The sequence below is a fragment of the Coptis chinensis genome, chromosome 8 (assembly GCF_015680905.1).
Source record: "Coptis chinensis isolate HL-2020 chromosome 8, ASM1568090v1, whole genome shotgun sequence".
In the NCBI taxonomy this organism is placed as follows: domain Eukaryota; kingdom Viridiplantae; phylum Streptophyta; class Magnoliopsida; order Ranunculales; family Ranunculaceae; genus Coptis; species Coptis chinensis.
The window spans coordinates 33,045,576-33,070,701 of record NC_141463.1 but is presented as its reverse complement, the minus strand read 5'-3'; the positions used below and the strand labels follow the sequence as shown (position 1 = coordinate 33,070,701).

The 25,126-nt window shown below is 36.6% G+C and overlaps 1 protein-coding gene across 5 annotated transcripts; it reads left to right on the top strand.

The window, feature by feature from the left end:
* Window positions 1-4,530: 4,530 nt before the first annotated feature.
* Window positions 4,531-24,915, top strand: AGY1 (Albino or Glassy Yellow 1). Of its 5 annotated transcripts, none has more exons than XR_015206094.1 (20): window positions 4,531-5,034; window positions 5,699-5,771; window positions 6,006-6,212; window positions 7,930-8,033; window positions 8,151-8,330; window positions 9,073-9,291; window positions 9,416-9,529; window positions 9,641-9,754; window positions 10,212-10,379; window positions 10,531-10,706; window positions 12,054-12,123; window positions 12,216-12,362; window positions 12,820-12,915; window positions 13,002-13,070; window positions 18,392-18,493; window positions 18,577-18,828; window positions 18,939-19,009; window positions 20,119-20,254; window positions 24,049-24,288; window positions 24,364-24,915. XR_015206094.1 is itself a non-coding variant. In XM_086580578.1 (20 exons), exons 1-20 carry the CDS (start codon window positions 4,642-4,644, stop codon window positions 24,481-24,483), a joined length of 3,033 nt encoding a protein of 1,010 aa, XP_086436704.1. In that variant the 5' UTR covers window positions 4,540-4,641; the 3' UTR covers window positions 24,484-24,915. The 5 variants fall into 5 exon arrangements, 4 of the variants coding, with proteins under 4 accessions (XP_086436705.1, XP_086436704.1, XP_086436706.1 ...); XM_086580578.1 differs by having other exon boundaries at window positions 4,540-5,034; window positions 20,119-20,236; XM_086580579.1 differs by lacking the exon at window positions 7,930-8,033 and having other exon boundaries at window positions 4,539-5,034; window positions 6,006-6,196; window positions 20,119-20,236.
* Window positions 24,916-25,126: the final 211 nt, after the last annotated feature.

Genomic DNA, 25,126 nt, shown 5'->3' with positions numbered 1-25,126 from the left:
CTTCTTCCTCACAGCAACCTCCACCACCGGATCGACCACCACCAACTCGTCTCCTCTCCATCCCATTTCAACCCAGTGGTTGGGCTCCTGAAGAAAACCCCTAAAACTTTAATACCTACAACAATCGAGTTTGTTAACTTCCGAAAACACTCCCTAACCGATCTTAACCGCCATTAACAGCCATTACCAACCCTTCAAAGCTCCAAACAACACCCAATCTCCAGCACGCCCTCACCCCACTACCAATCATCCATCAACCAACCCATAACACCATACAATAGTTCAATTACTATACCACCACCACAGCAGTATCACAGTATCACACTCGCGCCCCCATTATCGCACATTCAAGCTTCAACAGCCTCATCCAATAAACCAACAACCCACACCAAATACTTAACCCCCAACATCAATCAACAAATTCAAAACCACATCAAAGAAAAAGAGTTCAAATAGAAAACATGACGATTTCTTTATGTTGGGCTTTAACTGCCATTAACGGGCCATAAAGCTTCAACAGCCAATTCAGAGTTTCAGATGTAACAGTTTATCAATACAATAAGAGAAAAAGATTATCGACAGTAAGCGTACAAAAAAAATACATTTAATGGAAACAAAACTCTGACAGCAGTAAAGCTTCGTCCCCTTAGGTTTGGTGAAATAGATAAAAAATGTAGCTACTCACCTGTATTAAAAACTCGATGAATCCCTTATTGTCCGAATCGTCGCGCTCCAACGCTCTAGCAATCAAGCTTTTTATCTCCGCCTCCATTTTTATTTTATTTTTATCTCAAAACCCTATTCTCTAGAAAAAATATGTATATATACCTGGGTTGGAAACCTAAACCCAATACAGACTCGGGCCCATAAATCAGGCCCACATATCCCAAATCCAATCCAGCGAATTTTAAATAAATAAATAAATAATTAATAAATAAATACATATTTTAAATACGGGCGTTACAACAACCATCTATTTTTTCACGATCATTCACTAAGACACCCTTTCGTTGGAGGAAAAAGAAGAGCGTACACGCTCAATTAAGTTCTAAATCCATCAGACTTCACTCTTATTCCACTAAGCCACGTTGTAGAAAATCATGGCGCTTAATTCTGTTTGGAGGTGCTTTTTGTGATAATTATTTATGGAAAGACCTGCAACTCTTTAGATTGTTGATATATGGTAAATTGCATGTTAATATATATTAGATAAAGTTTCGAGTATCTGACTATAAAAGACTCGTAATATTCTTTGGTATACTCCATTCCAACATTATATTATGGGAATACACCATGAGTTTCATTTTCATTTTGTTTTCTTTGTAATTTTGTTTTTCCAAAAATCAAACATATATATAAAAATTAAAAAATTAAAACATAAGCATATATTAGTAAGTCTAGGAAATTTGACTTTAAAAGACCCAAATTTTGTTTGGGGGTGACATATTTTGGTCTTTCATTTCAAAACTTTTTGCCACCATTTTGCCTATCATGTTTACTTCGGTAAAGTCTATGTTAGTTAGTTAATTACCCCCTTCTCCCAAATTGTTTGGGGGTGATGTATTTAATTTTAGTACATTGTACGTTCACGTATTAAAATTGCATGTATAAATATCAAAATTTGATTTAATTGGAATGCATAATGTAATTAGGTACCTTAATTTCGTAAAATATCACTATTTCGTGAAATTTTAGAAGCTAATCCTATAGGATCCCGATATGCGCATGTTTGATTTGTGAACAATGAGTGTTCATACCTTATGCTGATGTATGAACAATGATTGTTCATACTCTAATAGGTGTTTTTATTGATCATACATTATGTTAAGGTATGAACATTGATTGTTCATATCCCAAATAGGTATCAACAATAAGAACAATCATTGTTCATACCTAAAATAGGCATGAACAATAATTGTTCATACTCCAATAAATATTCTTATTGATCATACATTATGTTGAGGTATGAACATTGATTGTTCATACCGGCCTATATACAATGATTGTTCATACTCCAATAAATATTTTTATTGATCATACATTATGTTGAGGTATGAATATTGATTGTTCATGAACAATGATTGTTCATAACTCATGTTGAGGTATAAACAATGATTGATCATACTCCAATAGGTATTTTTATTGATCATACATTATGTTGAGGTATGAACAATCAACATCAACAATGATTGTTTATATGAACAATGAGTACGTGTTCATAGCTCATGTTAATGTATGAACAATGATTGTTCATACTATATATACCGGGTCGTTTCGGTTGGGTCGGGCCATTTATTATTTCGTATCAGGGGTATATTTAACATTTCATCTACCCAAGCCGTTTTTAATTTCACGTCAAGGGTATACTTGAACTTTCATCTACCCGGTCCTTGTGAATGATTACAGAAAAAATGTCCTTACGAGTTACTTTCTTCCCCGATTTGTCCTGGAAAGTTTCTCTCTGTATATTTAAATTCAATCTTATCAATAATTCAAGGAGATACGTACATAACCCCCCACATTTTCTAATTTCTCGTGACAAAGTTAATAAATTGGAAAACCATTTAGATGTATATTTTTCAAGTGAGACGTATTATTAAAGAATGTAACATATCATTTATATATTGTTTAAACACTTCTAAGACCACATTTTTGCTTATAAGTATATATATTGTTTAAACACTTCTAAGACCACATTTTTGCTTATAAGTATAATAACAGAACAATATTTTGTGCAATCTTCTTTATTGACATACTCTTATGGTGTAAGACTAAACAAATACATCTTACAAACAATATAATGCTTTTGAATCCTTTTAGCACCTGCCATTTCCTAACTAACTGTTGGAATGAAGCAAGGATTTTGGGAATCCTCACAAGTGTGGCATTACCACCACCTTGTTTGTAGTCAAGAAGTCTATTCCAAGAATGACTTGAAACTTGTCTAAGCGAGCTACCGAAAGGTTCACCTTTCCTCACCAGTTGTTCATCTCAATGTCAACTTCCAAAGCGAGTCCTTTCACCGGTTCGGCTTCTTGGTTCAAGCCTCTCATATAGCGATTATATTCTACGAGTTTCAATCTAATATGCTCGGATACATACTCTGAGATTAATGAATATGAGTAGAACCAATCTCTACCATTGCTAGTATACACCCGTAGTTGTTGAATTTCACTTCTATGAATATAAAGGTCTTTATCGGGTACCGAAATGATCATAGTATTCAACGAACTAGCTAGTGGGTCTAGCAAGAGAAATAGCCTCAACAACTTTCTCTTTCGTGTCCAACGACACATGATTGTATTCTCGTTTCCTCATTGAAACTATTGGTTCTTCTAGTTCAAAACTAACATTTGGTTGACAATGCCAAATAAGATACACTCACAAACTAATATGTGAATTGTTTATGCTTGAGAGAGAAATGATATAAAGGAATAAATTGGGCAATGGGAATATATAGCGTCGAAACTATCCTGTTATCAAGTTTCCTTTGTTTCTATTCAATATTGGAACCAACACCATGCTTGTTCACTAAGCATTGATAGATTCACCAATCAATGACACCATTTCTTCCAAACTAATCAGCATCTCATCCTTGATCAAATCTGATTTAAGTAATTTATTACCTTATAGCGTTGCTTTGTCTCTTTTTCAAATGGTTCGGTTAACATTCAACTAGTAAAGGTTTTCGTAACCAATGGAAAGTCTCTTTAACTTTTGCCTTTTATTGGTTAATCAAACCATGAGATGGTGCCAAGACACCATTCTCAAAATACATGTTAGGAAGAAGACAAAACAATTATCTTCTATAATGTTTCTCACCAAGTGTGAATTACTGAAGTGTTAAGAAACTCTTTGTTTTGAAGGTTACTTGCAGACTTGAAACAACTAACAATTCTCCATGTGAGTCAAACTCATATGTATATATACTAAACCGATGTCATCCCATAGCTTTTTGTGTTTATGCAATTGCCAATTGCCACTTGTCTCTTGAATTGGTTTGGGTTATCAACAAATTATAACTGTCTTAAAAAAAAATTAACCCAACTGACACATTTTCTTCTGGTGAAGACCGCATGGCAAAACTAATAGCGCACACATAGCAAGGTTTTATGTTCTTCTCCCTCCAAACAAATTGTATGCACATGAACCTGAACCGTTCCCACCTTTTACACCTTTTCGACTGACATCCAGGAAGAACTGCCCCATGGCCACGCAACTGCCAAAATATAATTTCTGAGTGTGTAATTAACTAGAAATGCATACCTATCCCAGTGCATGGAAAGATCATAATGAGGAACTATAACAAGAAAACGTTTCTTCTCAACGAAACGTGAACAAAAACCCGCTTCAAGATTGTTAGTGCATTAACAATAAGTATAACCAAAATTAATTCAAGGCGAAATTCAATTTTCCAACAGTTAACACGTGTCCTATCATATTTTCTTGATAAAACTTGTTCTCATGAAGTCAAGGGGACATAACGGTCAAAATACATTGACTGACGACGGCAAGTACAGTGAGACGTGGGAGTACCGAAAAAGGATATTTGTTTTAAAATTCTAATATATATCGGTCGTTATCAGCTTCACCTTATCTTCTACCTCTCCCCATTTCTCCATTTCTCCAAACCAACTGAAAATGGCGGTAAACTCATTTGTTTCACCTATTTCACCATATTCTACCAAAACATTCCACTTAAAAAACAACTACTACTCAAAACTTGACTTGGTCGGGGAAAGACCTCAAAAGGCATGTGATTATAAAGGGGGGAGAGCTAAGATTAAGACATGTACAGGTGGGTTGAGGAGTAGGAGATTGTTTCCTGTAGCGGCACTGGGTGGACTTTTAGGTGGGATATTTAAGGGGAATGATACTGGGGAAGGTACAAGACACAAGTATGCTGGGACTGTTAGTTTGATTAATGGTATGGAAGCTGAAATGTCGAGTTTATCGGATTTGGAGTTGAGGGAGAGAACTTCTGTTTTGAAGGAGCGTGCTAGGAAAGGGGAGTCATTAGATTCTTTGTTGCCTGTAAGTTTTATTATCATCATGGAGGTTGACTTTACATTTCGCGTATATGAACCGGAAGTTTCAGTTGGTGTTTAGTTTAGATAGTTGTTGTATATCCTCTGGTTTGTTGCCATATACATGGTGATCATGGAAAACAGGTTCTAATAACTAGTTTCACAAGGGAAAGAAAAAGAGGGTGGACCTGTGGACCAAAGATATTGTGAAACCCTGAAATTTCAAATGAAGTTGTATGGTAGCGTAAATGCACTCAATCCATATACGAGTTCTTTCAAATTGCTCGTGTCATTTTTTTTTCATGGATTGTAAGAGGTCACACAAGGTAAATTTTGTAACCCATACTCTACTTGTCAGAGGCATACATTGTGAGAACAGAAGGATGAGGGAGAGCAAATAGGAGAAGAGGAAGACTGAGATAGATAGACGGTGTTTTAGCCCCCTCGTTCAGAAAAAATGATAGGACAGCGCCATTGTTGTGTTGCAATGAAATAATAAGCTAGTTATTTTACTGGAAACATTGTGCATACCGATTTATGTTTCAAATTGTCTTCCATTTAGTTGGCAACAAATTTATTTGTCTTGTATGACACTTTTCTCGGGCCTATCAACTACTCAAGAAATAATTGTCCGCTTTTACTTACCAAAGAGACTGGACCTTTATTGGCAGGAAGCATTTGCAGTTGTAAGAGAGGGTTCAAAGAGGGTATTGGGCCTTCGTCCCTTTGACGTACAGTTGATAGGTATATCCATATGCTTGCGCTTTATATGGTCTGGTTTATCTGTGCTAAAGTTGTGTTAGATTTGTACTTTAGTGATCATACTTTATTAAAATGAAATATGAGGTATGGGGCATTACTTTATAGGTTTTTTGAGCTTGACAGGAATCTTCATTCATTCTATTAGCTTATTAGTTTAGAGGGTCGATGAACTCACTGGATGTGGAATGATAAGCTTCATTTTTCTTGGTCCATAAGGTGGCATGGTTCTTCATAAAGGAGAAATAGCTGAAATGAGGACTGGGGAAGGAAAGACACTTGTTGCAATATTACCAGCTTATTTGAATGCACTAAGTGGGAGAGGAGTTCATGTTGTCACTGTTAATGACTACCTTGCTCGCCGTGATTGTGAATGGGTTGGTCAAGTTCCCCGGTTTCTTGGATTGCAGGTTGGCTTAATACAACGTATGTTTCAGTCTTTTAATAAGTGTCAATTGTTTTGCATTTCTTGAAAAGTTCCATACTTGGGAGTTGAGTCTTACTTCATTTGAGTTGTGATCAATTTGTATGGATTTGATATGAATTGCGTTGGTCTTAATATTAATAATATTATGCATGTTTCCAGTTATTGCTGCAATCTGGGGCCGGAGGGGGGGGGTGGAGGTTCTCAATGGTTGAGATCTATCTGTGATTGTGACGATCTATTTCATTCCAAATATGCACACGAGTGTCTTCCTAGAGCCTACAAAGAAGAAGAATCTATATCCATAGAGCTTTTCATTTTTTGAATAATACAGTTCTCCTCTCATCTCCTTTACCCTATATATATATATATCTTGATATAAGCGAGGCTGGTAGAGAGGTCCCCTACCCCTTTTCATTAATAGAAAAGCTTGATTACATTCTCAGATACTTTGTGCCTATTACATCCTCATAGACTATTTTCCTTACATCTTTAGAAAAAGAACTTGGTACAATTTCAACAAAACTAACAGAAGGGATATTAGAAGCTAATTATCTGCCAGCCTATTAGCTTCCCTATATATATGCTTCAAAGAGAAAACTTCCATCTGTTCAATGTATCTTCTAATTCTTCCCATCATGTGCTTGGCCTGCCATGGGTAGTTTCCCTTTGTGACAAAGGATACTACATTAGTTTGTGCTCTCACCTTTTTCATACTCCTACTGCTTGCTAGCCTCAATCCTTGTTCTATTCCTTGTATCTCTACCAGAGCAATAGAGTTATAATCTGACTTCCCCTTTGCTGCTACTACCACTTCACCTCGATCATTCCTTATTGCTACTGCGCATCCACCATTAGTCCCTTGAACCGTGCCATCTGAGTTGTGTGTGTGCTCTCCCTCATTTGCTTTCTCCCAAGTGCAGTAAATCTGCTCATGCACTTGTTCTTCAATCTCTATGTTCCATTGCTGCATTAGTCTTGATCTCTCAGGTCCTACTTCCATTTTGATATTCAAAGACTGTAACTTAATCTTTACATCTTGAATTATCAATCTTGCTACTAGTTGTGAAATGCATTGTTTGTTGCTGAATATCCTTTCATTTCTCTCCCTACTGCTATATTTATGTTTACTGTCAGCTATATCACTGTCCCATGACACCATCTCCCTTGTTAATTTCCATTTAGTTTTCCTTCTTCATCTTTTATACCTCAAAACATTAAGATTTCTCTCTTATTCTCTGTTTAGAACTACCCTTTTGGTCTTATGTCTTTGATATATCCTATCAGTCACCAAATATTCTTGCACCATATAAAATGAAAAATTATGGAAAAATGGAAATGGAAACTTGAGCATAATGGAAAATATAGTGGAGAAGAATGAGATGAAAGATGAGTTTAGTGCAGACAGTAAGAAGGAAAGATTAAAATATCAACTACTTCAGTAATTAAGGGCGTGTCTGATTTTCATAAGAGAACTGATTCTTCCCTTCTTGTCAGAAAATAAAGTATTTTTTATGAAATATGTTCCTACCAATTTTCATATTATCTTAATTCTCATTTCAATTTTTGATTGAGGATTAAATTCAATATGTCTTCATGCTTCGAACTGGGAATAGTAGATATGTCTTTCTTTTCTTTTCCCTTTCTCTACTTAGTATTCGTAAGTTCAGCCGTTCAAGTGGGGAGCATAATTTAACAGTAAAATGTTTGCTCTGGCAGAGAACATGTCAAGTGAACAAAGGAGGGAAAGTTACTCATGTGACATCACATATGTCACCAACAGTGAGCTTGGTTTTGATTACTTGAGAGATAATCTTGCCACGGAAAGTAAATTTTGCTTTGCCTTGCTTTTCATGTGTTTTACTTGATGGCTTCATTTATGTCTTTTGATTCACAAGAATTTATCTGAAATATAAAATTAAAATGTTTGATATCTGCAGAATGTTGACGAGCTCGTCGTGAGAGGTTTCAATTTCTGTGTAATCGATGAGGTTGACTCCATTCTCATTGATGAAGCAAGAACTCCGCTTATCATCTCAGGACCTGCAGATAAACCAAGTGATCAGTACTACAAAGCTGCAAAATTAGCATCAGCTTTTGAGCGTGATCTGCATTACACGGTAAAATCAAGCTACTTCTAAGCAGTTTTTCTACTGAATTCAGTCAAAGGATATGGGTATTTTTCAAAAAAATTCTTCCTTGAATACCTTCAGTTGATGTGTTTAACTTTCTGAAGTTATTCCAGTTGGCATGAATAATGGTTTATTCTAAATCAAAAGTTTTATGTTTGTACACAGTACTACACACACTTGGCCGAGGTACACTAGTGCAGTCTATTAAATCATCAAGGCACAGCAAATTTTATTCCATATACTAACATATATTATCTACGTTCTAATTATGGAAAATGTAGGTCAAAGTCGACGTCAAACTTGACTTGAAAATATTGGTGGAGTTATTTTCTTATGAGCATTACTTTAATGCTCCAAAACAGAGATGAGGCATGTCTTCACCCTTGATATCCGTGGGCCTTCGGCAAATAAGTACTGAAGCATAGTAATATTAGGTTAATATAGCATACTTAGGATTTTTTTTTTATCGATGGCATACTTAGCATACTTAGGAATTAGGATGAGTGCACAACAGAGATGAATGAAAGGCAATTACCTTAGCTGAGGATTTGTTATTATAGTAAACACTAGTTATTCTAATATAGCCCCTGAACCCATAAGTCCATAAGCCCCCTGTTAACTACGTGAATCTACCATTTTCGATGTGAAACCTGGGAAGTATAGGCCTTCAGGTGTCTCCCATAACAACTGAAGACAAGTTAACATTTTTTCTCTTTGGTTGCTATATCAGGTTGATGAAAAGCAGAAGTCTGTTCTACTCACAGAACAGGGTTATGAAGATGCTGAAGAGATTTTGGATGTAAAGGATCTTTATGATCCCCGAGAACAGTGGGCATCATATCTGCTGAACGCAATTAAAGCAAAGGAACTCTTTCTTAAGGATGTTAACTACATTGTCCGTGGCAAAGAAGTCTTCATTGTGGATGAATTTACTGGACGAGTTATGCAGGTAGTCTTTGATTCTATGGTGCTCCTATTTCCTTAGTAGCATTCCTTTTGAAGCTCTATTTTCCTTTGCATATTGGCTAGTTAGTTCACTCAGCCTGTATTTTGTATTTTATGTATTCCGGCAGGGAAGACGATGGAGTGATGGACTTCACCAGGCAGTTGAAGCAAAAGAAGGCCTGCCCATTCAAAACGAAACTGTAACACTGGCGTCAATCAGCTACCAGAATTTCTTTCTCCAGGTGCACAAGTTTACCCTTTTAGTCTTTTTGTGCCTCGTCACTTCGATTTTTTTTTCTTTCTTTATTTTCCGCATTATAAGTCTCTATTGTTGGTTTCTTGTGATGATACAGTTTCCCAAACGTTGTGGGATGACTGGTACTGCAGCTACGGAAAGTACTGAATTTGAGAGCATATACAAGCTTAAAGTTACAATTGTGCCTACTAACAAACCCATGATAAGGAAGGTATGTACTAGAGTTTTCCATTCAAGTGGAAAAGACGTTTTGCTTAGGTTTCAGGAACTGTGAAAGTCAAAATTTTCATTTATAATTCGAGCTGTATATAAAGAAAAAGAAGAAAGAACGGAAAAAGAGATACTGTAGAATAACAAAAGTAATGGAAGTGGGTATATCAGTATATCACTTACCTGCTCTTTTATGAAAGATATGGACTACTCTTGCCTAGACCTTTATTCATTATTGCATACATTAAATATAAATAGCAAGTTAGAGCATTATGATCGCTTTTACTGTATATTCTCTTTTAGTATTCTAGATTCCTTTAATACCAATTCGTAGGACGGTTTGTCCATTCTGGTGATTGTGGGATAGGAAAACTTTAGGGTGACAGTGTTTTATTTGGTTGTTGGTTGGTGGTAAATATTGGAGTTTAATCATTTCGTTCACTTTATCTCCATTTTAGGATGAGTCAGATGTAGTTTTCAAGGCAACAACTGGAAAATGGCGGGCAGTGGTGGTAGAGATTTCTAGGATGAACAAGACAGGCCGCCCTGTGCTTGTTGGTACAACTAGTGTGGAGCAGAGTGACTCACTATCAGAGCAGTTGCGTGAAGCCGGGATACCCCATGAGGTGAGCTTAAATCTTTATGGAGGATACTACTAAAAGATATCCTCTACTACTAAACTTTAGGTTACTCCATAACCAAAAATAAATATATATTAAGTATTGTTTTTGCATTTTTTTGTTTTTAAAAGTATTAACTTTTACTTTTTATCTCAAGGTTCTCAATGCAAAACCAGAGAATGTGGAGAGGGAAGCAGAAATCGTAGCTCAAAGCGGTCGTCTTGGCCAAGTAACAATTGCAACCAATATGGCTGGCCGTGGTACAGATATTATCCTTGGAGGAAATGCAGAATTTATGGCACGCTTAAAGCTACGTGAAATACTTATGCCAAGGTGACATCTGATCTCCAAATGAAAGTGTTCATTGTTCATATAAATTTCTGTATAATAATAATATTATTATTATTATTGTAACAATTATATTTATCGTTATTGTGGCTCCGTATATAACTGCGATGCAGTGGGGCCGTGGGGGCGTGAGCGGAGGGTGGAGAAGAAAGAGAGAGGGAGAGTTGGGGAAGAGAGAGAGAGAGAGTTGGGTTTGGTTGAGGAGGGTTATGGGCGAAGGAGAGTCATGGGAGAGGGAGCAAGTGAAGAGGGGTGTACGGGGGGGGGAGTAGTGGCGGGGAAGAGGTCGGCTGGGGAGAGAGAGAGAGAGAGTGAAGTTGTGAAGAAAGAAGGGGGGCACAGACAGACAGAAGACAAACAACATTTTGCCTAACTTTCCAAACCCAACTCAAAAACGTTCGATACCGCTCACTTGATTATTATTGTAACAATTATATTTATCGTTATTGTGGCTCCGTATATAGATACTGTTCTCATCCCGCATCTGGTTGTGTAGATGCACTCTTAAGCCAGCACAGGGTTCTTGTTCTGTTTTTCACCATAATTCAACTATTTCTGTTTTAATTTTTTCCCTTCCGTTCTTCAAATAGATGAAAAAGAAAAAATAATCTTATTGGAACTGTGACATCTGCCTATTGGTGTTTTATATGCACTTGTATTTCCCTCGTTGATCATAGCCAAATATATAGGGTGTAGACTAGTATTTGAAATCTTTTTGATTTCCGAGTGTCCTATAGGCGCTTCAACTGCGGTATAGGTAGAGGGAGCTGGTAGCGATTGCTCCATTGTCTGTTAGATGAACTCATAAGCATAGTAGATAAACAATGTCTAACAATTGTTGATCTGCACTGTTCCTTTACGTGGACTACTTGTCGGTGTTTTTATATCAGTATTCATTACTCACAAGGGCCACTTGCATCACGATGACAATTACAAAAGAAGCCATTCTAATTGTAATTGCGTACCACTGGACACATGCAAGGGGATTCAGGATTGCCAGATACTTTTTAGTCATGCACGAGGGCTCGACCAATCAGATGAATTTGCACACCACCAAAAAATATCGAAAAATAATTTTCTTTTAGTTAATTATACTCTTACTGGACGAGGTTCTTTATATTCCTGAAGGTTATCTGTTTTCTCTTCTTGTCGACTTGTGCACCTTATCTGCCACAGTTCCAGTATACTATAGAGGATGGCTTCTTTCTGTTCTGTCCCGTCCTGTTACTGGCTCTTTTACATGTGTGTCACACAGCTCTATCATTTATAAGACGCAAACATCTGCTTTTAAGTATACCTCTAAACATTTCTTACTTGAAATGGGTTTTGCAGAGTTGTTAAGCTTACAGAAGGAGGCTTTGTTTCTGTGAAGAAGAAACCTTCTCCAAAAAAGAATTGGAAGGTTCAGTTCTTGTATTCACATATTAAAGACTGTTATAGCTCTCAAAATCATGAAATATACATGTCTTACAGAAGTGCTTTTTATTTTTCCAGGTGAATGAAAGTTTATTCCCATCCAAGCTATCTAAGCAGAACATTGCATTGGCCGAGGAAGCAGTAGACTTGGCTGTAAACACATGGGGCCAAAGAGCATTAACTGAACTTGAAGCAGAGGAGCGGTTGTCGTATTCATGTGAAAAGGTGAAAACCCATTTCGATTCTTCTTTAGACTTCAGCTAATAAAATTGAAACTTGGAGGTTGTAGAATTGAAAATGAATGCTGGTCATCTGGTGTTAAATAAGCCTGATATTAGGCTATCTGGAAACCAGATCACACTATTGATCAATGATTTGAGGCATTTGAAAAAGGGAACAAAACTAAAAAGGACAAAAACTCCGAAATAATGAACCTTGTCTCTCTTAAAGACCTTAGAAGCTTAAAAGCCTTAAAACTCTTGGTCATTCCCCAGCTTTGATGATATCAAGCTGTTCTCACACTAAACCTGCTCTATAATTAGGCCTTTTCCCTTGGTTAAAGAGTTAGTAGCAAGAATGATGCAAGTGAATCTGGATTAGATGGGGATACTTTAGAGTTTTGCGTTATGCACTCAACATTTCAAATATCAGAGATTTATTGATTTGACTATGGAAATTACAGGGCCCTACTCAGGATGAAGTCATTGCAAAGCTTCGGGAAGCCTTTAAAAGCATTGTTCAAGAATACAAAATCTACAGTGAGGAAGAAAAGAAGCAGGTCCTTTTCGGTTTCCTGATCACACATCATGTAGTGATCACATCATTAACTGCATCCTGTAATTAGTTTGTTGCTGATTATCACAGGTTGTGTCAGCTGGTGGACTCCATGTAGTTGGAACAGAACGCCATGAATCACGTCGAATTGACAATCAGGTTAGGTTTCCTGTTACATTAAGAGCATAGAGAATGTGGCATGGCTTAGTTTGTACTCATGTAATGGGATTCTTGTTTCTATGTGCTCAATGCACTCAACAGGGGAGTGAAGCGATGCTACTTATTGATCAATCAGATAGAAACAAATAAGAACTGAGCTTCCCCATCCGCATCACTTGGGTTTACACTGTGCACACGGAGACACACATAATACATATATAATCTAACACATGTTGTTGCCCATGCTTAGGACATCCTAAAAATACTTTTGACATGTTTATATGCATTTGGATTGGCTTACATGCCAGGACATGTTGGACTACAGATACACTTGTCATATATAGACATGCATATGACATGTAACTTTAAATTTTTTATATCAACATATATTTGGATTTTGTATTCATTGAAAACTCCAATTTCATTAAAAAACCGATTTGGAGATAAAAATTATGAGATTGTGAAATTGGAAAGAGTTCCGATGCCATGAGATGCGTGTCGTGTTACACACTAAACCTCATATTACACAAATATGAGGTTTAATTCTCGATTCCCATTTCGTTTCCTTTGTTCCTTTCTCGCTCACTGGCATGAACTATAGCAGACAATCTCTCCTATCTGCTATACCTCCATTAGCCAGAGCAGCCAAATCAAGTTGAAACATTTTCATTTTTGACATTCATGTTGTTGATTTTCTACTCATATTTCAGATCTCCATCTCTAACAGTCAAAAATAGAAATTAAATTAACATATTTTTTGTTTTTTTAGAGGCAAACCTGTTTTGAATGAGATCAGTAACTCATTGATGATAGCGTGGTTAGATCCCAAATTACATAAACATTGATCTGGAGATAACCACGAATTTTCACTTTATAAGTTGGAGAGCTGTTCAAACCATTATCAAGATAGATAGTGAATCCTAGTGTTTCCAATTATAGATTGCATACACTTCGTGAAGAAGAGATTGATGAAGAGGACATTGATTCTTTCATATAAAACATCCAGCCCATATGAAGACTCAAACCCCCTTATATGAAGACCAATTGTTGTTGCCTTCATTAGATCTCAGTTTCTCACACAACATCAGGGTGCCTTTGGCACCTTTCAGTGCGCCAACCTGTGGCTATGCTACTCATGATATTACAGGTGCCCTTGGTAGCCCTTGACGTGCCCAAAATGGCCATGCTTTGATCACAATGTGACTAGCCTACAAAGACTTATATTAATGTTTTTATTTTTATTTTTAGTTTTTTATTATTTTTTTTGGAATTTGGTTTCTATGAGTGGCCTTATTCAAAATGTCTCATAGAGATGACTCCACCAATATAAATGCTGTCTAGAATCAACTAACGGAGCTGAAGTTATGGCTTTTAATATTAAAATCCAAAAGTACTACAAATCCTTTCTATTGGCCACGCATGCACCTATTTCTTACGCATTTTGACTTTTGATTTTCCTAGTTTGCTTAGCCCTTTCAAATCCTATTTATTTACACATCACATCATGCCCATCCACATCAACTACTTACGCATAATTGGAGAAAACTCCACTGCAGGTTTGCACAATCTCAACTCCATGTCCAAATTGTATCTGCTAGAAAAAAACAAATACTTAATTACTCTTTGGTTGCAAATGAGATGATGCGAAAGAAAAATTGGGTGGTGAAGGTATGGTTCTCAAGGTGGACATAATGAAATCTTATGACCATGTTTTGTGGAATTTCTAGGATTTTGTCATGGAAAATTTTGACTATATATGTGGGCACCTAATATCTATAGATGGGTTTTGGAGGTAAACGGAGAAGAGGGGTTTGTGCATGCATCTCTATGGTGTGGTTTTCCACTCATTAATGGAATTCTAAATGGATTCTTCCTTAGTTCTAGAAGATCGCGATAAGGTGACCTTTTATCATCATGACCAGTATGTTCGTAGGAGTTGTTGATGGTTTTAGAGTATCAGTTGTGGTGGAGTCTATATCCATCTTAGATCTTCAATTTGCGGATGATACCATGATTTTCACAAGTGTTATGATGAAAATTGCTAATACACTTAATGATTTGGTTGGTTTGAAAACTTACTTGGTCGGTTTGAGTTGGAGGTTTGGGGTGCAAGCACATCTTACTCATGAATCAAGCATTGATGACAAAATGGTTGTGGAGATTTGGAGAGGAAGAAGAGCATTTGTGGCGGAGGGTGGTGATGGACAAATATGGTGAGGGGGATACCAAATGGATTGTAAAGGAACCTTCAAATTCTTATGGAAATACTCTTTGGAGGGGCATTGTGGATGGATGGAACAAGTTCGTCAAAGATATCACCTATACACCCAGCACCGGAGAATCTATTTCATTTTGGGAAGACGTTTAGATAGGTGAAGTATTATTGAAAGAGATTTTTAGTGATATCTTCGTGTTGGCCACTAACAAGAAAGCATTGGTGTCGGATTACATGGAACAAAGAGTTGAGTGAAATGTGACTTTAAGAAGAGATTTAAATGATTGAGAACTTGAATCTTATGAATCATTTTTCTCTAGTATTTATAAGGAGAGGGAAAAGTTTGGCGACGTGGATAGAAGGAATTGGTTATGGGACAACAAAGAGGAGTTCTCGGTGTGGAATTGGTTGTGGGACAACAGAGAGGAGTTCTTAGTGTGGTTGTTCTATCATGTGTTGGCTAAAGAGTATGTTTTGCACAACCTAGAAGAAGAAGAGATAATTCATGACTTTCCTTACAAAAAGATATGGGCGGATTCGATTCCATTTAAAGTGGTTTTCGTTTATTGGCTTGCTTTCTTGGGGAGAATTAAAATCATTGATGTCTTGAATAGAAGAGGTATGGAACTCTACAATGTTTGCCCACTTTGTAAATTGAGTGAGGAGAGTGTGGATCATCTCTTTCTTACTTGTGCCTTTCCGAAGAACATTTGGGACTCTTTTTTTTCATCATTCCTTAAACCTTGGAGGGCACCTTCTAACATCAAATAAGCACTAAGTAGTAAACTCATACTACAACCACTTTCGAACAAAGCATCATGGATTGCGGATCACCTCCTTAGAGCTATTGTTTGGAACTTGTGGAAGGAGAGGAACACAAGAATATTTGAGCAACTAGAAAAAGACATCCACAAGGTAGTGGAAGGGATCAAAGAGGAGTTACACGATTGGGCATGTGTTAACCAATGTTTCAAAGGGGTGACCTACCAAGACTTTATTTGTAATTGGGATACCCTTGTACTATAAAAGGGTTTGTAACCCGGGCATAGGGGATCCTCTTGGGCATTGAGTAGCTCCTTGCTACTTAGCCTATTACTTGTAACACTATATTTTTATGTTATTAATGAATTGATTTTTACTGATAAAAAAAATCAGGAGGAGGTGCACCTTGGTGAACTCTATTTTTAGCGAATTACGATCTTTCTTTGTTCCCCGATCCGTAAAAGTATCACTATGCACATGTGAAATTATCTGGAAGATTCTTTGGGGAGACTTAGATGCACATGGTTACAAGAGAGACGCTTTGCCTACCAAAGAAAGGAGATTTGGATTGCAAATGCAGCATTTTACTAGCTAAGTGGATTTACAAATATGGTGAGGAAGGAACATCAATAGTCTATGGTGGAGAGTAGTGGTGGACAATTATAGAGAGTGGGAGAGTAAGTGGTCTTTGAAGGAACCTAGAAATCCCCCTTTTGGACGAGTATTGCTAGTGGTTGTCACAAGTATGGACCAAAATATCGCCGATATATCGTCGATATATATCAGTATTTTGGTACACCGACATCAATATTTCCGATATATATCCACCGAATATAGAACCCTTTTTTTCCCGATATATATAAAAATTTCCGATATAAAACTTTATATCGCTGAGATAATCGATATATCCGATATTTACGATATATATCGTTTGACTTTTTGACCATTTTTTAATATATTTCCGATATTTCCGATATATCCGATATTTTAAATAGTTTGAACTGGTCACAAAAAAAATGGATGTATTCGATATATCCGATATATATCGATTTTTTGGTACACCGATATATTAACTGATATCGATATTTTGGTCCTTGATCACAAGTTCAAAAAAGGCGTGACTTTTCTACTCGGAACCAGCTAAACCATTTCATTTGGAAGGATGTTTGGGTAATGAAGGGGAATGTGCCACTTAGAGGAGGCCTATAAAATGAAAAGACTTTCTTGAAATTCATTTGGGTTATTTGGGGAGAGGAGTAATGAAGGGGTGGTGTGGAATGTGCCACTTAGAGGAGGCCTTAATGATTGGGAAATGTAGAGCGTTAAGACTTTCTTAAAATTCACTTGCCATACGGGGAATTAGATTTGGGGAGGTGGACTCAAAGAAGTGGATTGGGGAGGAGAAAGAGGTGTTTACTGTGAAATTCTTTTACTTGGTCTGGGCCAATGAGTTTATCTTGGAAAATCTAGATACTATGGCAACTGTCTTTAGTTTTTCACAAAAAAGGATTTGGAAAGAATTTGGGATACCTATATCCTCTTCAAAGTTGCATTCTTTTGTTGGCGTACTTAGTTAGAAAGGACAAAAAAACAGTTAATAAATCTAATCCAAGGGGTATGAATCTACAAAAGTACAAAACCATTGTTCGCTTTGCAAAGGGGTGGAAGAAAATATTGAGAAAATTGTTGACCACTTTCGAGCCAATGGTCCACTTGCAGACAATGTTTAGAATTTTTTCTTATTCTTGTTCTATAAACTATGGGATTAACCATTTCATGCTAGAGAAGTCTTGGTGAAGGAATTGATTGTGGGTCTTTTGTCTAGCAAATCCAAGTGGCTAGTGGATCATATTCCTAGTGCGATTGTATGAACTCTTTATAAGGAGAGAATCTTGAGGATATTCATGCTCAAGGAGAAAGAAATATACAAGTCTGTGTGGAAGAGGTCAAAGAGATTTTGTTCGATTGTGGTAGTGGGTGTCCAAGTTTCCGCGGACTGGGTTATATATTGTCATATAGATTTTATTTGCAATCGGGATACTCTTGTGACTTAAGGATCTGGGTGGTAGGACCTAATATCATTTGATGTAATTTGTAATATGTGACTTTTGAAATTGAATGAACGGTATTGAATTTATAGAGTAAAAATAAGTGATGTCAGCCTCACCCCCAACAACCATACTACACAAAAGTGTTTGCAATCAGTGGATAATCCACTGTATCTCACACAACTACCCCTTCCAAAACCGGCCTAAAATGTATTATAAATATATGTTCGTTGATATGGATCTTGATAGCATATCATTGATTTCTTTCTATAATGTTTTCAATATCTGTTCAACAGCTACGTGGACGTAGTGGCAGGCAGGGGGATCCTGGAAGTTCACGTTTCTTTCTCAGTCTTGAGGATAATCTTTTTCGAATTTTCGGCGGAGACCGAATTCAGGTATACCTTCCTTTCTTGGATATAATGTGTCAATGCCAAGTTATAGGGATCAACCTTTTAAAACTTAACTTTGTGAAATGTAGGGTTTAATGAGGGCCTTTAGAGTTGAAGACCTGCCGATTGAATCCAATATGCTAACTAAAGCACTTGATGAAGCTCAAAGGAAAGTGGAGAATTATTTCTTCGATATCCGGAAGCAGTTGTTTGAGTATGACGAGGTCCTGAACAGCCAAAGAGAACGTGTGTACACGGAGAGAAGGCGTGCTCTTGAATCTGACAACCTGGAATCACTTCTTATTGAATATGCTGAATTGACAATGGATGACATTTTAGAAGTAATACTACGCCAACTTGACTATAACCTATTTTGGTGAAGTTAGTACATCTGATACATTATTATCTTGTGTATGCTTTTTGATGTACTTTTGTTTTATCACATGAATAGGCAAATATTGGTCCTTCTGATACTCCGAAGGAGAGCTGGGATCTAGAAAAACTTGTTGCCAAAGTTCAGCAGTAAGCTACTTTCCTGCATTCTCTTTCTCTATATTGTTTTGTGTTCAAAGTCTAAAAGCAGCTTGTGGGCTTTTATTTTCGACCTATAGAAGTCAGTTCAACTCATTGACTTCACAAGAGTTGCAATTAGTTACAACAAGCGAGTCTCGTAGCAAGATGCTACTAGACATTCAACAGGTGTCTCTTTACCCAAGTACACCCACATACACAACAGTATCCCAGTTATACATAAATCTTGGTAGGCCACCCCTTTAAAGCAAGGATTAACACATTACATTGCAATAGTATCCCAACTTGTAGCCTTCAGTGGCAAAAAGCATGGACTTGTTATCTTAACCAAATAATAGCCTATTTATAACAACTGTTTATGTTATACGTAATGACCATTACGCTACTAATGGTATCTGAAGTTAGCTTGCTTACTTCTCTTTGTATTTGCGGTTGTCACTTTTATTTCAATATAGTTGTAGAAGAAATATTGCATTTCTTTTTAAAATTGCATATTTTTCTTTTTTAGAAAAGATTGGAACATGGGTATTATATGCATCGGGATGGAACTATTATTAGAATTATTTCTTTCTATTTGGGTCATACTTTTGAAATGTGAAAACATTTTGTCAACCAATGTCGGGGAAAAACTATTGCTTATACACATATATAGTAACAGTTTAACAAAATCCAGTTTTAAATCAAATCAAAACAAAAAAGACCTAAAAGTCTTTTTTATTTCTTTCTCAAAAATGCATAAACATCTACTCTAATTGAAAAACCCTAATTACAAGCTCTTATTTATATTAACTGACAACAAAGCAAAGCCAATAGGATTAAGACACCTGGCCGTTACTAATTAAAATAAATAAAAATAGACCAAGCAAAGCCCATGCGTGCGCACCCATGGGCTTGACCTAGACCATGACTTTGTCCACATCATTTTCTTCTTAATCTTCACCATATTTTTTTCCAAATGGAGTGAAGGGTTGGATGGTTACCTTCATTTGATTTGCTCAACATTTTCCATATTTCACCTTTTATCTCCATTTATTTGTTGACTTGAATCTTCTCCTTATTTCCTCGCCATTAAAAAGAACTGAATAGAGGTTAATTTGCAGGTATTGCTATCTTTTGAATGATTTGACATCAGAGCACTTGGCAAGCAAAGCTTCAAACTATGAGGACTTACGGGATTATCTTCATTATCGTGGCCGCGAAGCATACCTGCAGAAAAGGGTGATTTTTCCTTGACTCGTAAACATTTTGAACGAATGCGCTGAAGTGTTTATTTTAATAGCATGAAATCAGGGCATATTTTCCTTGCTTCACTAGTCCAAAAATATATGTATCAAGTAACGTATTTATTTTACATGAGGCGCCCTCTGAAACTTCATTGAGTTTTAAAACACATTGAATTACTCGAAGGTGGATGCTGGGAAGGCACCTACGCTAAGAGAGGTGATGGTTGTGCCAGGTGATTTAATTCACATGGTTAGGATTCCGTCAGAGGCTCTGAGTGTTGATTCATTTGGTAGGATCACCCTCTAATCTGTGCAATGGCCTTTTGAGCCCCACCTTGAGTGGTTATTAAATGGTTCAGTATTTGCAGTAGGAGTGCCATATTGGTATTAGTTGCATACCTTTGACTCTTTGAAAAATTGAACGACATAGGCCTACCATTTCCATGTGTCGCACAAAATATTAATTGTTTTTGTTCGCCATCGTTAATATCGATGTTGATTTTCTTTCGTTAATATCGCTAAATTAAAGTGTCTCTATTGTTTTCCACTTATATATGAATGCATTAATGTCCAAGGAAAACCTAAAATATTTTAGCTTCCATAATAATAAATGATACAATTAGGAGAATCTAATCGCCCAGTTGTGGTATTATTGTCGAAAAGGTCTGCTACAAAATTGTAATGTGAAGCTTATCAGTTTGGTTTTAGGGTCATGTTTTTGGGTGGTATACTCTTGGCTTGGACCCCTTCGAACATTAATTAAAATCTTTTTGCTGACATATCATTGCAATGTGAAGCTTATCAGTTTGGTTTAGGGTCATGTCTAATTTTTTTGGTGTGTCAAATTGCAACAATTGATGTGGGTGCAAGCGATGCCCCCTCTCCTTGTGTGATATACTCTTTTTTTTTAACACACAAACATACTTCCATTAGCTTAAAGCAAATAGTTCGTACAACTTGTCACTGACTCGATTAAAACATAACTTGACAGACATAGGAATAGAAAGATTACAACCCAGATCAATATTACTCCTTCCAAGTTCAGCCAACAAGTGTGCATGTTGGAGAAGATTTCTGGGACAAAAGACTACTTGACAAAAAGCAAAAGACATCTTCAAATCTACTAATTCCAGCAAGGTACTTTCTAATTGCCAAGATACATCATCAGACCGACCATTGACTCCATTAACTAGACTTCGGCAATCAGAACAAACTAGGACACAACTAAGTCCTTCCTGGGAGGTCTTTTGGAGTGCCTACTTCAGTGCCTGAAACTCTGCTTCCTCTGCTCCATGTACATCGCTTTGCTTGCTTCCTGCAAACAATAAATCATCATTCCATTTGTTGATGGTGAAACCAATGCCAGATTTCTGTGTGGTTGGATCAAAGCTGCCATCAGTGGCAATGAGGTGCAGATTAGGTGTGAGATTGTTGGGGATGAAGTATTGAATTAATGGTGGTGGTTTAGTGGGTAACATGGAGTGTTGAGCTTGACTGAGAAGACGTGGTACATCGATAGGATGGAGATTACTTTTGTAAACTATGTTGTTTCTATCAGTCCAGATGAAGTGGGCAATGTTTAGGAGGTGAGAAAGGTTCTGGATAACAGTATCTTTTGTATGATTTTGGGTTATGATGGAGATGATCAAATCTTTAGTAGTTAAATGGGGATTCCAGGTTTCAGGTCTTAAGGATAGGGGACCGGTGTACCATAATATCTGTAGTTTAGGACAACTGAATAGGGCATGTTCAATTGTTTCACAATGCTGGAGACATCTAGGGCAGATGTCTTGATCTTTTATGTGTCTATCATGTAGGATTTTATTAGTAGGAAGAATATGATTTAAGGTTTTCCAAGCAAAAGTGATTTAAGGTTTTCCAAGCAAAAGTTTAATACGTAGAGGTGAAGAAATATGCCATAGTTTTGTCCAAATACTTTTGTTAACATTGTAATAAGTAGTATTGAGATTATAGGAAGAAAACCAGTTATAAGCAGACTTAACAGAAAATTTTCCATTTTTCTCACAAGACCAAAAGAGTTTTTCTGGGGTGTTAGGTGAAAGCTTAATCTGCAAGATAGCCTTGACTTCCACTTCCAAGAAAAGACTATTAAGCAGATCAATTTTCCAATGGTTGTCAGTGATAAGATCAGAAACAAAAGTAATGTTTTGGTGATTTGGTTTAGGACCAAAGGGTTTTTTGTATGGATGGAAAGGAATCCAGTTAGTATCCCAGATATAACTACTTCTACCATGTGTAGTATCTCATTTTTTTATTTTTATAATGTTTTTCCACCACTTTGAAGAAGAACTAGTGGCTTTGGCATGCAAGAAGTCAGTATTTGGAAAATACTTGGCCTTTAAAACAGTTACCCAAGACAAATGGGGTTCAGTGAGAATGTGCCAACAAGTTTTGGCAATGAGTGCTTTGTTTTGGAAGTATAAGTTTTTAAAATCATAGCCTCCAAAGCTTTTTTTCATGCAGCACTTGCTCCAGTTCATGTAATGCATCTTTGGAGATCCATTAGCATGAGAACCTCACCAGAAATCATCCTGGAGTTGATCAATGGGATGACAGGCCTCCTTGCTAAATAGCTGGGTTTGCATGTTATAAATAGGTATGGAAGTAGAGACACTTTTAATCAGAGTCCCTCTGCCTGCTTTAGAAAGCAGTTTGTTTCTCCATACACTTATTTTTGAAGAGATAGCTTTAAAAATCTTATTGGGACTATAGAAGTTAGGTTTGTTAGGGTCAAAATCAATTGTATTATTACTGTTAGATAAAGGAATATGAAAGTTTTGCAACTAGTTTTTGAAAACGATGATGCATATTATGACTAAAGATTATAGAAGATTTACTGAAGTTCACAGATTGACCAGATAGGTTACAATAGTTAGATATGCAATCCATCGTGTTATGGGCTTCAACTAAGTTAGCCCTCATGAAAAGAAAACAATCATCAGCAAACATGAGGTGAGTTATAGGGGGTGCATGTTTTAAAAAATTTATACCATGTATTTTCTTGTTGGATTGTAAATTAGCAATGTATCTAGAAACGTATTTAGTACAAATAGTAAAGAGGAAGGGGGAAATTGGATCACCTTGGCGAATGCCACGTGTAGATGTAAATCTACCAAAGGATAAGCCATTCAAGCTAATAGAGAAAGAAGCAGTGCTTAAGCAAAGGTTTATCCATGATATAAAGGTATCAGAAAACCCAAATTGCTCTAGCATTTTTTGAATAAAAGGCCATTCTAACTGATCAAAAGCTTTATGCATGTCAAGCTTCACAGCCATACAACCTTGAACACCTTTTTTTATTTATTTTTATTTCTTGAAGTAAAATAGTATTATCAGTAATCTGCCTATTTTTAACAAAAGCTGATTGAAAGGGAGATATTATTTTATCTAGGACAGATTTTAGCCTATTGGCCATAATTTTGGAAATAAGCCTATAAAGAATATTGCATAAGCTAATAGGTCTGAAATTTTTAATAAGGTTAGGTGATGGTATTTTAGGAATAAGGGAGATATTAGTATGATTAAAATCTGAGGGTAGCAAGCAAAGTTTAAATCCTTTTGCTGACATATCACTATGTTCCTTCCGCTTTTTTCCCAAAACGGTTCTACGCATAATTAGTTTTTGTTTCAAGACAGTGTAATTAGCAATTGTCTCCTATTATGTAAGTGAAAATCCTGTGTGGTTGTTAGAGTTCAAATGTTAAATTAATAGGTTATATATCTGATTTCTTTTTAGTCTTTTTACTTATTGGCTCAAAATTGTGTTTGTCATTGAATCATATTCAGGATTTAATTGAGAAGCAAGCACCAGGCTTGATGAAGGAAGCTGAGAGGTTCCTAGTATTAAACAACATTGATCGGTTATGGAAAGAACACTTGCAGGCAATCAAGTTTGTCCAGCAAGCAGTGGGCTTACGTGGATATGCACAACGAGATCCACTTATTGAGTACAAGCTTGAAGGTTACAACCTCTTCTTGGAGATGATGGCACAGATCAGAAGAAATGTCATATATTCTATTTACCAGGTTCGTCACATTTGGCTAGCTTGCTTACTTGGCAAAGTACTCCCTCTCCCTGACACATAATTTCATCTATTTCAGTTTAAGCCAGTGATGGTGAAGGAACAAAAAGACGAACAGAAAGGGAGCAAACTCAAGTCAAATGGAAAGGCAGCTGAAAGCAATCCTAATCCAGTTGGCATTGCAGGGGAGTCTTCCTAGGCTATTTGTTCAAAGTAGATTACAAGCTCAATTCATTCAAGATTACATTCTATAAAATCAAAAGGCTTTCATTGGGCATAAAGATCAATAGAGAAGGTTAAATTGAAGAAGCTTTCTGGAATATGGATTGGTGAAGGGGAGAATAGATGAGGCGGACTTAATTGAATGAAGGATAAATGAATGGTATGGTATTTCCTTTGAATGGCAGTATTTTGACCAGTTCTGTTGGACCGACTGTTTCCAAGTTGGAGCAAGACATCCAGCACTTTCATGCTAGTCAACTCGGTCCGCTCTTGAAGGACAGGAATTGATGGTTTTGTGGAGGTATGAATGTCCGTGTATTGTATGTCACATCTGATGTTTCACACTATAAAACTCCGATTATGTGATGATATTACGTGTTAATACCAAAATAAAGTTCAATTTATGTTACTGATCTGAATGCTTCCTTATTAGGATCGATTCATACTTTGGTTAAAATGTGGTTGGCCTTGAATCTTTGATAGTGGCACAATAAGCAAGTATAGTTACTTTGTTAACTCAATTTCAATGAACTGGGTTTTAATGTTATGTTATGTTATGAAGGCCATTGCGGAATTTGTAATTTAACTGTCATAGTCTCCATTAGTACAAAGACACCTGG